The sequence below is a fragment of the Podarcis cretensis genome (genome assembly GCF_951804945.1).
Source record: "Podarcis cretensis genome assembly, chromosome: 16".
Taxonomy (NCBI): Eukaryota; Metazoa; Chordata; class Lepidosauria; order Squamata; family Lacertidae; genus Podarcis; species Podarcis cretensis.
Window position 1 is genome coordinate 25,264,566 of NC_137186.1, and position 15,160 is coordinate 25,279,725.

A 15,160-nucleotide genomic window follows, 5' to 3' on the forward strand; every position below is an offset into this window, starting at 1 on the left:
CTGTTTGCTGCAAGTACAGGCCTCCTAAGCCCCTCTGCCTTCCAGCTGCATCGACTGCCTCCAGCTCCCCCTTGATTGAGGCTTCCTAGAATTATTTTACAGTATTTCTGAACCTTATAACTCGTGCTTCACAAGAACAAAGTAGCTTCCATTAATTACAGTTGTGGACATAATTAAAATAATACCATGTGCAATAAAATTATGACATCAATCAATTGGTATGAGACAACTAAACCTGGGGGGTTCATGCAGGGGGATCATATTCTAAAAAGTGTTTTTAAAAAACAACCACCACCCCAAACAGAATCTCAACTTATTTGAAGCCCTGGGATGTGCTCAGGACTGTCCTCTGTCCCATCAAGGGATCCCTGCTGTCTCCTCCTCCCAGAGGCCCCTGCAAGGCAAGTGGGGGTCAGGCTGCCCCACCTGTAGCCCTTCCATCGCCAAGGGGAATGTTCTAGGCAAGGGAAAAGACGGGATTGCAATGGAATGCTGCTGAGTCAAGCGTCTTGTTGCTTAGATTTTTTTCCTTCTTTTTATTAGTACAGGTGGCTCTTTACACACCCCAGCAGCGCCTCGAGTGCTGCAACGCTCTCCGGAGAGGGCTCTGCGGCCCCTCCATAACCCCCTGCAGTCTCGCCCAGCCCCATCTCTCTAATAAGTTAGTATAAATAAAGCAAGCATTTCAAATTCCCCACCCTCCCCAACCCTAAGCAAGCAAAGCCTCCTCCCATCAGGAACAGTGCAAGCTGGGAAGGGGGGGGGGACTTGCAAGGTGGCAAAACAAGGTACAAGCAGGGTTTCAAAAAAACCTCAGCACACACATACACCCTCCTCCCCGGGTTCATACTGCACAGATGCTCCACCAATGGTGCAATTGATTTAGCCCAGCACAGAAAAGGCCAGAGAACAAACACATTATTATTTTTACACACACACGCTTCCCATCTCAAAGAAGCCCCAAGTTCCAAGAGAGTCATTTCCTCCATGTCCTGAGCAGCTGCCACGGCGTCCAAACTCTCTGGGGGAAATTGCTCTCTCCCTTGAAATACAAGCAGATTGATCCGTAAAGGCGGGCAGTCGTCGTGCTAACTGTCTTGACAGCAGTTTCCTAGGCAGGGAAGGAAATAAAAGAGAAGGGGGTATTTTACTAGAAAGGCAGAGATCCCCCAGGCCATGAGGCCTGTTGGTGAGACAGCGCTCCGGCCGCTATTGCGAAGCTGTGGTCCTTGTGGTGTCGGGTGTCGTGACCACTGGGGTCATGCTGGCTGGGAGTAAAGAGTCCCAGCATCTCAAGGGCTGCAAGTTCCCCAACCTTGCTCTAAGGGCCACAGGGTTGGGGGAGGTAAGAGGGGGATGTGCAACATGGATCCCAGGAGGGTAAGTGGATGAACGGCTGGCATGGCCAGCGGAAAACAAAATAGAAGAAGAATGCCTCTGAGAAAGAGCAAAACTCCCCAAATGGAGAACTCGCTTGCTTGCTGTTCTTTTTAAAAAGACCCAAGAGCAAAAGGCCTGAGCCTTCAGAGAGAAAGCTGTTTTAAAGAAAAGAAAGACAGACCGACCGACCAATACCAAGGCTCAGTGCGTTTGCTTCCTCCACCTGAGAAAGGAGGCCACTTCCCCCTTTTAAGGGACACGCACTTAAGAAATGAGGAAGTAACAGCAAACATCATTATGGCTTTCCATCCTCCTGTTCCGGCGGCTGAATGGGAAGATGAAATTCTGGGCTTGGTAGGTAGGGCAGAGTGGGGCTCCCACCTCGGCAACTAGATCACCAAAGCCAATTCTAGGTTGCTTTTCTAGCTGCAGTAATCTCTGGCCATTGTGAACTCACAGGAGAGCATGAAATGAAAATACAAATTGTGGGTTGGCATTTGGGGCTCCACCCAAGTTGTGATGCTGGGATTGTAAAGCAATAATAAAGACCGCCTCTGAGGATATGCAGAGTGCCTTTCCCTTGCTGCCAAGTATGTCAGCCTCCATGCAGCCAGGATTAGAGGATGCGACTTCCAGACAAGACTCAAGACAGGGCAATTCTCTGCTGTCCGTCAGCGCCAAGGCGGGGCACTGGAAAGGGAGAGGGCAGCCAGCTAGGTCTATATATGGTGTTTCAGCTCCCAAGTTTATTTAACCTTCCCAGCCCCACGTCTGCAGAAGTGGCTGGTGAAAAGCAGAAGTGGGAAGATCTGGGCGGCAGCTGGTTCTGTGGTGGGTGGGAAAGGGGGCTTACCTAAAATATTGTGTTTGCAGAGGGGGCAGGTCTGCTGCAAGAGGAGCCACGGATCCACACAGTCCCGGTGAAACTCATGCAGGCATGGCAGCACCCGGAGACACTGTTGGGCAGATTGAGACAGTTTCAAGAGCTGCATGTCCCACTTTGAAGAGCTCAACCCATAGAGGCTGCGGGGCAGGGAAGAAGGAAAGAGTCTCACCCCCCCAAAAAACACTGGCTCCCACTTGGAAAAAGGGAAAGATCACCATATGGGGAAACTGCAATGTAATGCACATTAAGCAGGGCCCATTACCCGATTAAAGAAATCTTAAGTTAGTCAATTGTGTGGGCTTGTTGACTCAGTAAGAGAGCACATACTTTGAATGCAGAAGGTCTGGATTCACTTCCCAGCAAACCCGATTTAAGTGGTCAGATAGCCTTTGACAACTTAATGCGTTCTGTCAAAGACGTGGACAAAACGGACCTATAGTCTGATCTGTTCCCTGTCTTATGTCTCTTTCAAATTTGCTCATGGCTAGAGAGGAGTGGAAGAGCCTTTATCGGGCAGCACCCTCCTTTTGCTGTTACATTAAGCAGGCACTGAGTTCTAGCAAGCACCACTGCGGAGGGCTTGCGGCCTGAAGGTTTTATAAATGCATCCCTGAAAACTCAGGTATCTTGGGTACCTGACTGAGGACAGACCACTTCTTTCTTCACACAGCGCATAGCTGAACTATGGAACTCGCTCCTGCAAGAGGGAGCGATGGCCATCAAGCTGGATGGCCTTAAAAGAGGTTTAGACAATTTCATGGAGGATTTGTCTATCAAAGGCTACTAGCCACGATGGCTATCTTCTGCTGTTGTGCTCAGGTCCTGCTTGCAGCCTTGCCACAGACATCTGGTTGACGTATGTGAGAAAAGAATCTGGGATCAGACTGTTATTTGGCTTGATCCAGCAGGACCCTTCCAATGTTCTTGTGTTCATTTTTAGTGGCTAAAATAACCTTTTAATCTATTAATCTACGTGGCGGTGAAGTCTATGAAGGGTTGCAGCCGCAATATTAAGACACACAAGTTGGGAGGTGGTGATGTGTGAGAGTTTGCGCATGCAGGGCTGTGGCTGCGCATCCACCGCGTCTGACTAGATACACCATAGGCTTCCAACTCCACTCATGGCTTCTAGATACAGACTTTGAAAACACAGAGGATGCAGAATCCCTCCCACAGAAACCCTGCTGCATCCTGCGAGGCACTGAGATGCGCCAGCCTTTCGGCAAGCGCTACCTGGTTCTTGTGGAACCGGTCCAAGCAGATGGCGCAGCTGTCGATCTCGTGAGCCCAGCTCCGGGGCAGCTTCCCAGGGTGGTAGCGCCGAGTCTTCAGCGCCGAGAGTCTCTGCACAATGTGCTGCTTGAGATCAAGCTGCAGGAGGAAAGGCCAGGGTGAGCCTCAGCCTGAAACCCAGATGGGAGCTTTCTGCCAGGGGTGAGCAGGGCAGACAGCAAGCTCACCTCGGAGTCCTGGTCAAGCCGGCTGTGCCGAGACTGTCGCTGTGCCTGCATGATCACGCCTGTGCACAGGATCAAGGCAATGAGCAAGATGGCGTTCCACAGCTGTTGGAGATACTTCTGCAAGGAGGACACACACACACTGCATAAGAAGTATGGCCCCATCACGTACTACGGTTCTAGGTCAGGAGAGAAAGGAAGTAGCTGACTGTTGTTTATTACAAGGGTTGGTGGACTGACCCCGGCACCAGGTCTACCAATGCAATTTATACAGCTCAAGATGTTTTCCATGGGCATCTGGTTGACAAAAGTGAGGACAGGAGGCTGGATTAAGTTGGACCATTGGCCTGATTCCAGGAGGATCTTCTTACATTCTTATAGCGATGTTGCAGAGGGGCGCATCATTTTCATTTTAAGGGGGGGGGCACCAGAACCACCACTAAATATGAGGGCATTTCTTAACAGCATAGCAAGAAAAACTCCACCTATTGATAGTTAAAAAGAATAGCCGTGCAATGCGCTTCCAGTTACTGGAATACTGTTCAGATACAGCAGTTCCCTGGAAGACAGCCAAGTGAGGTGCTGATGGGACTCCCAAGCTCTGTAAAATGGCTGCGATTTATGCAAACGCACAGCATGTTGAAATGCAGACAATACAGATTTGAAAGTTTCCCAGTCAACATACCCCAGAACTTGTCCTGTTAAGGGAGATCTTTAATCTAGAATTTTAGCCCTTCTGCTAAACTATAGCGTTCCTAGAGATCTTTTGAGGAGAGCCACAATACTGAAACTGGTCTCATATCAGAGTAACATCAATGGTGAGCATCTGCAAAGCCTATGAGATGTTAAATGAGCTAGTATTATTTTAACTTGAATGGACAGTCTGTGTGTGTGCTGCCAACCACCTATAACAGCTTGCTCCTCCATTGATTGATTGATTGATTTTAGCAAGATTTAATAGCATCTCATTTTTACAATTTTTGCTTTTAGCAAGGAAAAAACCCCGAAAATGCACTTGGTCCATGTTTGCAAAGCACCAGTTTAAAAAAGAGAGAGGAACGCATGCAACAGCTGATGCAAGAACAGATCTTATATGTTTCCTATATGAGTTGGGGTGGGAAGTCACTAATGGAATACAAGATTTGCTCTCACTATCCTCTTGGAAACCATTTTTCCCAGGAGAGTCCGAGCTGAATGCAAGTACTTTTTAAAGACACACATACAGCCCTACCCCATCTCTGTGTCACAAAATGAAATTCCTGCACATCATTTTGTGCAGTACTTTTGCCACTGGCGTATAACAAATTAATCTTAATTATAGTAGACAACTGCTGCTTTCATTTCCTGGGCAGGGACGCCCTTCACAGAGCAGTTGGCCCAATTTGTCTATGGCGCAGGGATCAATATGGTTTTAAGCAGAATGCCTGCTTCCTTCGATCCAGGAAGGGGTACCAACCTGGACTCTCGAGCTGTTCTCTCCTGTGCAGATGACTCCTTGCCACTCTCCATAGAGACCGCCCCGGGACAGGCCACAGGTTGACCACAAAGTCAAGGTCACTCCCTTGTAAAGAAAAAACACACAGAGAAAGTTTTCAGGCTGAAGTCCAATCATGGAAGCAGACAAAGGGGAGGCACCCAACAGGCAAGAGGCTAGATCACAAATATTTAACCCATTGGATGACCAGCCCACACATCTTGTTCCCCTGCTGAACATTGAGGGAATTGGGGGTTTAAATATATACTGTGCCAACTGGAAGATAAGCTCCCATTTCCCTTGAGGATTACATACCACGTTTTCCAGTAGCACCGCTTGGTATGTTATCTTTGCTGTTGCCCGAAGACCTCTGCAGGCAAAAATTAAGAAGAAAATTAAGAATTGTCAGATCAGGGGTCGCCAATGCAGCCCCTGCAGGCACCAGGATGTCTGCCAGGACCTCAAAGGGTGCCCACAAAAGGTCTCCGTACAAATACCCTGGAAAATCCTCAATGCGTAAGAGACACCAACCCCTTCCTTCTGTTCAGAACAGAGGAAAGGTGCAAAGAGCTTCTCTCTGTTAGAGAGCACAGTGGGGGTGATGGGGTTGCCTTTCCCCAAAGATGCCGGCCTGGCTCCATCCCTAATCATTTTGCAATGCCAGGCCAAGACAGGTGCTTTCTAGGAAGCTGGCTTCTGCTTTCTCTGCTGCTGTGATTGGATGGATGGGAGAAGGGATAATGGCGCCTATTGATGTCATTTCCTGCTTCATCTCTTAATTTAGCAACATTCTCCATTGCTTTTAAATTGCTCTCATCAGCAATCCTTCAAGAAAGGAAAACAAGCCAACGTTGACCTGCCTGCCCGAGCCAGCAATGGGAACCTCATGTAGGATCTCCTGCCCTCCCCAAAACCCAACCAGTCTCACCGTAGCAATGCTCCGAGGAGCTTGGTAACGTTTTCTGAAGTCTGGACAACAATCACAGGCTTGGAGAGGACCTGGGAGACATCCAGCTGCAGAGGGGAAGAGGAAAGCAAGAGGTTAAAGGGGCCGCTGGTAGGGCTGGTGGCTCCTTCAGGCCAACTGAGGTCCACCCTTCAGCCAGAAGGACAAAGGGGAGGGAAGGGGTGCTGCTCACCTCACGGATGGCGTTCTGATTCAGTGCAAGGATGAGCAAAGCTGAGGCCCCTAAGACAAGGGCACGCTTCATCTGCAGAGGGAGAAACCGCAGAAATACAGTAGGCTAGTTTTTATATACCATACCGTCATATCTCGGGTTGAATGTGCTTCGGGTTGAGCACGTTTGAGTTGTGCTCCGCGGCAACCCAGAAGTAACAGAGCGCATTACTTCCGGGTTTCGCCGCTTGCGCATGCGCAGACACTCAAAATGATGTCATGCGCAGAAGCAGCGAAAAGCAACGCATGCGTGCGCAGACATGCTGTCACTAGTTAAGTTTGCTTCTAGATGCAAACAGGGCTCCGGAACGGATACCATTCATATCTAGAGGTACCATTGTATTGGCCTGAATATCAGCCACACTTTTTTCCCCCAAATTCTGACCATGAAAAGTTAAAAGTGCGACTAAAATTCATGACCTTACAAAAACTGGCTTTTTTATGATATCACTGCTGAAACAGACACATAGTATAACAGAATGGGTGTGAGTGCCTGCGGAATTTTAAGGGAGTGGCTTAGATTCGGGTATTGTCTTTTCTTTTCTTTTCTTTCCTTCCCCCCACCCTTGAATTTTAACAGTGCGGCTTATATTCGGGTGTGGCTTATATTCAGGCCAATACAGTACTATACTCAACCCAGGCAAGCAAGAATCGTGATCAGCGCTCAAGGACAATTTCCAGCTTGGCAAAAGCATTTCTGGGGTGTGTGACATGGGGCCAGTGAGAGGTGTGGCCTTGTGAAGTTCCAAGGGCCAGTCGGAGAGACCCAGAGGGCCACATTTGGCCCCCAGGCCTGAGGTTCCTCACCCATGCCTTATACTGATAGTCTCTTGCTGCCTTTGCAACGCATGAGAAAATGTATCTCAAAACACAAGAACGTTTAAAACTCCAGCAATCTGAGAAAAACTCAATTCTGGGGGACACATCAGAGGAATGTGTTACATAACACCTCACTACTGACAGGGTCGCCATATTGTTAAATGTTCAACGCTGACCCTGTCTTGAGAAACAGCAACTTTCCCTCACTCAAATAAGAATGTAAAAATGTAAGAGCCTGTTGGATAAAGCCAATGGCCCATCTAGACCTGCATCCTATTCCCACAGTGGCCAACCAGATGCCTCTTTGAGAAGCCCGCAAACAAGACCTGAGCACAAGAGAATTGTCCCCTCCTATGGTTTCCAGAAAATGGTATTCCAACTGTAGCATGCCTATCACGGTTGGTAGCCACCGATAGCTTTCTCCTCCATGAATTTGTCGAACCCTCTTTACTATGCGATACGTGAAAAAGCACTTGCTCTCTTTCACCTGTACTGAATTTTCCAAGATGGGACTACAACTCCCATCATCCCTAGCTAGCAGGATCTGTGGTCAGGGACGATGGGAATTGTAGTCCCAAAACAGCTGGAAGACCCAAGTTTGGGAAACCATGCTCTAAACCAGGCATGGTGAAACCTGGTCCTCCTCCAGCTGTTTTGGGACTACAGTTCCCATGATCCCTGACCACTGGTCCTGTTAGCTAGGGATGATGGGAGTTGTAGTCCCAAAACAGCTGGAGGGCCAAGTTTGGCTATGCCTGCTCTAAACCAAGCTAAAATGGCATGCAGAAGGTCCCAGGTTCAATCCCCAGCATTTCTAAATAGTGCTGGGAAAGTCTCCCATTTGAAATCCAGGAGGGCTACAGCCTGTCAGTGTGAACCATAATGAGCTGGATTGACCAATGGTCATCTGATTCCATATATGCAGCATCCTAGGAACCTACCCCAAAAGGAGGAGGTTGGGTCACAGCAACAGGGGGGGAAATAGGAGACTAACCTTGTTGACCACAGCAGTGGTAAAGGACTCTTCCTTGCTGCCTCGTGGGAGATCCGCCTGCTCCTCGCCCACTGGGACGACGCCAATCCAACTGTCATCATCCTTCAGCTCGGGGTCGGTGTCCCCCACCTAGAGAAAGAGGTGAGCACTCAAAGTTAGGGTCTGTAGCCACCCGTGGTCATGACCAGCTTGCCAACACTCCCAAGAGGAAGGGATATGACTGGCCACTCTCTCTGCAGCTTAGAGGGTCTTCACTTAATTGATGGGGAAGGGGAATCCCCAGAGAGGCAGCAGCTGTTTGGTTTTTGGTGGGAGGGACCAGGGGGTCCACAGTAGATATTGGAGGGTTATCACTTAACTGGGGGGGGGGATAGAGGGTTCACCTGGGGCAGGAGAAATCCCTCTTACTGACAGGGAGTCCAGACTCCAGAGGGCCTATCTGCAGGGAAGGGGGTGCCATTTGACTGACAAGTTGCAGAGGACAACCTCTAAGGGGGTTCCAGCAGAAATTGGAGGATCACCATCACCACTCAACTGAGCGAGTGGAAGGCAAAGAGGGGTCCACCCTGACCTTTGACACCTGAGATGGGAGCTTTACGGCCCACCCTATTCCTGTGGCTTGTTTTAGCTGTTTTCAATATTGGATTTTAAATTAGGGTAGCCTGCCCCAGGGGTCCTGATACTGAAGGGTGAGTTGCTGTCATTATTCTTATATTACTATTATTACTATTTACATGGAGCAGATTCCTACCTAATCATGGGGTCTGTTGGGGGGACGGGACAGTATTTGTTGCTGCTATTATCATTATTACTATTATTTAACAGGAGCTGGTTCCTACCTAGCCCTTTAGTTGGAGGTGGGGGGGAAGAGGCAGTTGTTTTTGTTCCTGTTGAGCAGGTTCCTACCCATTTTATGGGGGGGGGGGTCGAAAAGGGTATTTGCTGCTGCTGCTGCTGTTGTTGTTGTTAACAGGGAGCCTGTTTCTACCTAGTCCTTTTGTTGGGGGGTGGGAGAAGAGACAATGGTTGTTATTACTACTACTACTATTATTATTATTACTACTGCTACTAATATCTGCAGGGTGCAGGTTCCTACCCAGCCATGGGAAAGCAAAAGAGAATGGTATTTGTTACTGTTATTGTTTTTATTACTGTATTATTATTATTTACAGAGAGCCTGTTTCTACCTAACCCTTTTGTTGTGGGGCAGTGGGGGGAAGAGAGAGAGAGAGAGAGAGACAATGGTTATAATTATAATTATTTGCAGAGAGCAGCAGGTTCTTACCCAGCCATTTTACTGAGGGGGGGTGGGAGGGGATGGTGTTTTGTTGCTGTTATTATTCTTATTCCTATTCTTTATGGGGAGTGGAGAGGTTGGCAGGCGCCCTGAGGGTGGATCTTTAACGGGGAAGAGGGGGATCCCCAAACAGATCTGGGGAGGGGAAGGGGGTTCATTGAGAAGGGCGACGGGGGGGGAGTGGGTCGCCCCACTGCGAGATGGGGAGGGTCGTGGGGGGGGGCGGCCGCTCACCAGGACGAGGCTGCCCCGGATGGCTTCCTCCTCCGCCGCCTCCTCCTCGCCCTCTTCCTGAGGCCGCTTCTCCCCGCGCTCCGGCTCCGGCTCCAGGCCGGGCCTGCCCAGCAGCGCGCCCTGCAGAGTGTAGCTGCTGCTGCCGCCGCCGCCGCTACCCTGGGCCTGCGCCGGCTGCTCTTCGGGCGCCGGCGGAGAAGGAGGAGGAGGCAAGAGCAGCACCTCCACCTGCGCCTGCCCCGCCGCCGCCGCCACCAGGAGGCCGCCCAGGTGGCTCAGCAGGCACGAGAGCAGCACCGGTGCCCGGCCGGCCGAGCCCGAAGCCGCCGCCGCCGCTGCGGCCGCCGCCATCATCGCGTCGTCGAGCAGCAGGCCCGCCTCCCCTGCCCTTCTTCGCCCTGGAGCGGAGGAGGAAGAGGAGGAGGAATCCGCCTCCCTTGCGGAAGCAAAGGCCCCGGGAAGGGGAGCCCAGGCCGGGCACGGCGAGCAAAGTCTGCCCGGGAGCCCAGACGGGTTGCAGAAACTTCCGGCAGCCAAAGGAAAGGTCTACTCGGGAGTAAGCCCGGTGTAGAGCTCAGCCGGGCTTGTGTTCTCAGGCAAAGAGGGCGCGCGGGACGGGCAGCGCAAAACGGTGCGCAAGACTCCCCCCCCCCCTCCACTCCCAAGTTGGCTTTGAGTAGGATGGGTAGCCTGAAAATGGGGCAGATCTTGGCGGTGCCTTACTCGGAAGTAAGCCCCGTCGAGGTCGGTGGAGAAAGGATCGTGCGCGCGACCTGGTCGCAGCAGCGGCAGCAATCCTTTTCCTTAGGCGACTTGCTTGCTGTCAGGTGAAGTGCTGGGAGCTGCCTAACTATAAAACAAGCACGCACAAAAAGAGATCACAGCTGAAAAGGCTGGCAGCATTCAGATCATTTCAGCAGTGTAAACAAGTTTTGATGGGTGCAATAATGGAAGACTGAATGGTATAGCTTTTGTAAAGTATGCAGGGATTTATATGATGTGTAAAATGAACCGTGGAAAGAGAAGGATGGAGATCTTAAGGATGTCAAATGAATATTTGAAATTGTAAAAAAAAAAAATTAAATAAAAATTAGCGAGAGAGAGAAAAAGAGATGAAAGGATGATAAAGAATATAAAGGCAGACTGGGAAATGCTTGCTGAATATTTTCAGATCCAGTATAAACAAGTGATGAATAACCGAGCAGGTCTTGAGTAAATCCAGCAGAATAGAAATTAATGGGATTTGTAACCAATGAAGAAATTTGAATATTTCTTCAATATGAAGAATTTGGAATATGCCATTTAATAGAAAAATAAAAGGAACCGGGGGAAGGGAAGTCACCAGGTATTTAGTTGTATGTCGAGATTGATATGAAAGTTGTACAACTGGACTTCCGGGTTAGCGCCTCCGGCAATGGCGGAGCTCCTCCGATCGGAAGGAACTTGCTCCGTGGAAAGTAGGGTCTGAACCGCCACGGCGAAGGCGGAGACCCACTGAAATCACAGGCGGAAGAAGCCTGTGAACTTGGGATTCGGCTGGCACACTTTGCGCCTCCCCTACTCGCGGGGAAACCCTGTTTTGGGGATCCGAAGCGATGTGGGGTGAGCGGCGCGGTGCTTTGAATCGACTGCTTCTTTCATAGAGTGAAGCCGCATTGCTGCTGCCGGAGAGCACTGACTTTTTCCTGTGGACAATTGGACTTTAAACAACAACCCGTGAGTAGTATGGAAAATTGGATCTTTAAATACCTTAATTTGACATCAAACGGGGAAGGTTCAAAACAGGAAGTCCGCCTTCCCCTTTTGTAAATAGACTGAAGCAAAGAGTTTACAAGTTAAGGTCTTGGAAAGCCTTATGTAAAGGATTAAACTTCCATCAATTGAAATTATTAGACCCCCCTTGGAAGCAGGAGAAGAGGGGGGAAATTTTGGACCGTGTATCCTGCAGGAGAGAGTGATTAGAATTAAATTGCCACTGCTCTGAACCTGGGAACGGACTGACAGTGATTGACGTTTTGGGAGAGTTCATTGACAGCGAAGAGAACAGATGTTGACAGTCGGTTGAATAAGAGAAATATATTGTTTCCATTGTCCGCTTCTGCGTTTAAAAGGGAGGAAAAGTAACTGAAAATTGAAACCAACTTTACTTTTTGAACTTTCTTTGAAAGGATTGATACAAGTGGAGACTGTTCCCCTCTAGAGGGAACTTTTGAAACTGTTACAAGAGTGGAGCTGGGAAATCTCCAGCTGCTTGATAAGAACTGTGAGAACTAGAGATTGACCTTGGATATTCAAGAATGTCGACAGGAGAAGCCTTATGGACTACATTTTCTAAGATAAGCCATCTGTTGGAACAGCTTCATAAAAAAATGGATGTTATGACTACTAAAACTGACATTTTGGGACCAAAAGTGAGCACCAATACAGAAATTATTCAGGATTTGGCACAGGAATCTATTTTAACAGGACAGATTGTTGAAAAGGAGAAGGAGAAAGTTGCTGTTGTCAAACCTAAAGCAATACAAGGGGGAGCCTTAGTCTTACAGAGGCAAATTGAAGACTATAAGTTGAGGCCCTTTATGATTGAAACTAGAAAAAGTCAGACTCTGAAGATTGGAGCCCGGCCTGGACTGGAAAAGGAAAGTTGGAAAGATCCCTCTATGCAGGGATTAACTGACTTTTGGAATATGGACTTGGGTCAGGAGGAGCTTGGGGGGCCTTTGGAGTTGGAGGAATTTTGAAATACACCCTGAAATACTTTATGGATCCTAGCTTTAATTGTGGAAATTTGGCTGACCTGTTGAGAGGGAGTGGAGGTGTCGTTGGATTGGAGTTTCCTCGAGATCTGCTCTTTAGCATCAAAGAATATGAAGAAGAACTGCAGAAGGGACGTGGAAAAGAGTTAAGAGCCTTGGACATAAGATCTCCAGGTTGATGGACTGTATGGAGTGGACGGAAGTGTCTGGTAGAGCCCGAGACCGGGGAGAGGAGATGGTGGAAGAAGATTGGAAGATTTAAAGTCTATATATAGAAATATTGTAAAATTAATGAGTGACAGGAAAATGTTGGAATGAATTTTTATGGCCTTAGTAGAAATGCTATAAGGAGTTAAGCTTAAATAAGTATACTAATTTTAATGGAAATAAGATTAAAAATATGTTAAGACATTTATATGATAGAAAATGGAGAAAGATGGAAAGGAATTGCTGAAACAATTAATGGAAGTGGAATACAAAGAGGGAGGTGAGAGGAGGTCGATGATATAAGGGAATGAAAGTTAGAATATGGAAAAGGTATGATGTATGTTTTTAAATTGTTTTTGTTTTGTTTTGTTTTGTTCATTGTGTTAGATAATGTGTTAAGGTCGTGTTTTGTATGGTTTACATATTGTATTGTATTGTATTGTTTTATTTTTTCTTGTTCTTGTTCTTTTTTTTCCTCTTTGTCTCTTTTTCCTTTTTAAAAAAGTAATAAATATTATTCTTTTTTAAAAAATGAAAGTTGTACAACTGGTGGGGGAGGAAGGGGGTGGGGGATGTGTTTGTTTTTCTTTTCTGTCTCTGTATTAAAAATGCAAATAAATAAATAAATAAATAAATAAATAAATAGAAGGTTTGATATGAAAAAAAACCAAACAGCACAATCCTGTTGTCTACTCAGAAGTAAGCCTCAATGAGACTTATCCCTAAAGAATTGGGGGTATATGGGGTTTTAACTGGCCCATTGCTTGATTTTGTGTTACCTGGCTCTGATTTTAATTGTGATTGTTGTTTTTTTAATTTGTATTACTTTTATTTGCTTTAGAAACAGATCTGGGACCTTTCATTAGGGTAAAAAACATTTTTTTAAAAATCTCATAGCTTAAAAGCAATAGGGGATTGCATCGTAGCTCAACAAACTGGATAGCGGGGAAACCCCATGGGCTACAGTCAAACTTTATTTTGAGTGAGTAGGACTCTCTAGGTTTATTTTTATTGGTGATGTATATTTCCCCAGCTTTGGGACAGATAGACACCAGCAGATGCTGATGATCTTTCCATATTTTGTTGTTCTCAAAATTTGCCTCAGAAGCTCAGTGATATATATTAAATGCCTCCCCTTTCTCCCATATATTTCCATTCCACCAAAAGCAATCAATCAATTGTTCCAATTGACACAATCTCCCTACTGTATTAATCCAACTGTATCGATATATCATCTAAAACGCTCTGAATGAGAGAGTTGGAGAGAGTCTAGCTAGGTTGGACTACCCTGAATCAAGAAGGATAAATACCAGGGCTCACCAACATGGTGTCCATATGACCACATAGCCGTTCTCCTACTGAAATAAGGCTTCAGAGAAGCATGCTATTGTACCACTGCTTGGTTGCTGTGTGTGTGCTGTGCCCCCAACATTTTCTTCAGTTTGCAAATGGGCCCATGGGCCCAAAAAGTTGGTAACCACTAACATAGAAACATATGATTCTTAACAGGATGGGGCTCCCTACTATGGATCTCTTATGGAATATATAACATTATATCCCAGCTCCATCACTGAGATCATCTGGAGAAGCATCATTGACCATTCCCATCAATGACACTGAGGTCCAGTGCTAAGGGCCATTTGGCGGTTCCCTCACTGTGAGAAGCAAAGTTACAGGGAACCAGGTGGTGGCCTTCTTGGTGGTGGCGCCTGCCCTGTGGAACAACCATCAGATGTCAAAGGAATAAACAACTTTATGACGTTTAGAAGACATCTGAAGGCAGCCCTGTTTAAGGAAGTTTTTTAATGACTGATGTTTTAATGTATTTTTAATCAACTGTTGGAACCACCCAGAGTGGCTGGGGAAACCCAGCCAGATGGGCGGGGTATAAGTAATTATTATTATTATTATTATTATTATTATTATTATTATTATTATTCCCCAGATTGGTGAGGCCTATCTGACAACAGCAAAAACATCATTTAGTGTCATTGTCCCAGGCCTGTAGAATCTTCTGTCAATAGAGATTCAGCAGGTGTCTTCTGATTTGACTTTTAAACACCTGCTGCCATGCTTCTGCAAGCAATTAAGGGTAAATCTTTCTGCAGTAATTAGCTGGTTTATGTTTCAAACTTTTGAATATGGTTTATTGTATGGCTTTTATGAACTATTGTTGCAAACCACTCTGGTATTTTTCAAAATGAATGGCAGTATATAAATATTTTATCAATAAATAAAACATTTGGGTTTGGTTAAAGGTATTATGTATTACGGGACGCAGGTGGTGCTGTGGTCTGAACCACAGAGCCTAGGGCTTGCCAATCAGAAGGTCGGCAGTTCGAATCCCCACGACGGGGTGAGCTCCTGTTGCTCAGTCCCTGCTCCTGCCAACCTAGCAGTTTGAAAGCACGTCAAAGTGCAAGTAGATAAATAGGTACCACTCCGGCAGGAAGGTAAACAGCATTTCCGTGCCCTGCTC

At 47.2% G+C, this 15,160-nt stretch overlaps 1 protein-coding gene and 3 long non-coding RNA genes across 4 annotated transcripts in view; 2 read left to right on the plus strand and 2 right to left on the minus strand.

Moving 5' to 3' along the window:
* Positions 1-15,160, plus strand: part of LOC307205138 — a 183,649-nt gene that overhangs the window by 24,785 nt on the left and 143,704 nt on the right. The gene's annotated exons all lie outside the window — the stretch shown is intronic.
* Positions 1-15,160, minus strand: part of LOC307205108 — a 64,726-nt gene that overhangs the window by 5,730 nt on the left and 43,836 nt on the right. The gene's annotated exons all lie outside the window — the stretch shown is intronic.
* RNF215 (ring finger protein 215) lies at positions 508-10,087 on the minus strand. The gene is made up of 10 exons (XM_079956960.1): positions 9,719-10,087; positions 8,188-8,316; positions 6,337-6,408; positions 6,126-6,211; positions 5,513-5,567; positions 5,180-5,284; positions 3,727-3,843; positions 3,500-3,637; positions 2,234-2,336; positions 508-1,111 (listed from the first exon to the last, which is right to left on the minus strand). Exons 1-10 carry the CDS (start codon positions 10,070-10,072, stop codon positions 1,089-1,091), a joined length of 1,182 nt encoding a protein of 393 aa, XP_079813086.1. The 5' UTR covers positions 10,073-10,087; the 3' UTR covers positions 508-1,088.
* On the plus strand, positions 10,366-14,938 carry LOC307205093. Its single transcript, XR_013833859.1, has 2 exons — positions 10,366-10,462; positions 14,627-14,938. It is a non-coding gene; the product is annotated as an uncharacterized lncRNA (long non-coding RNA).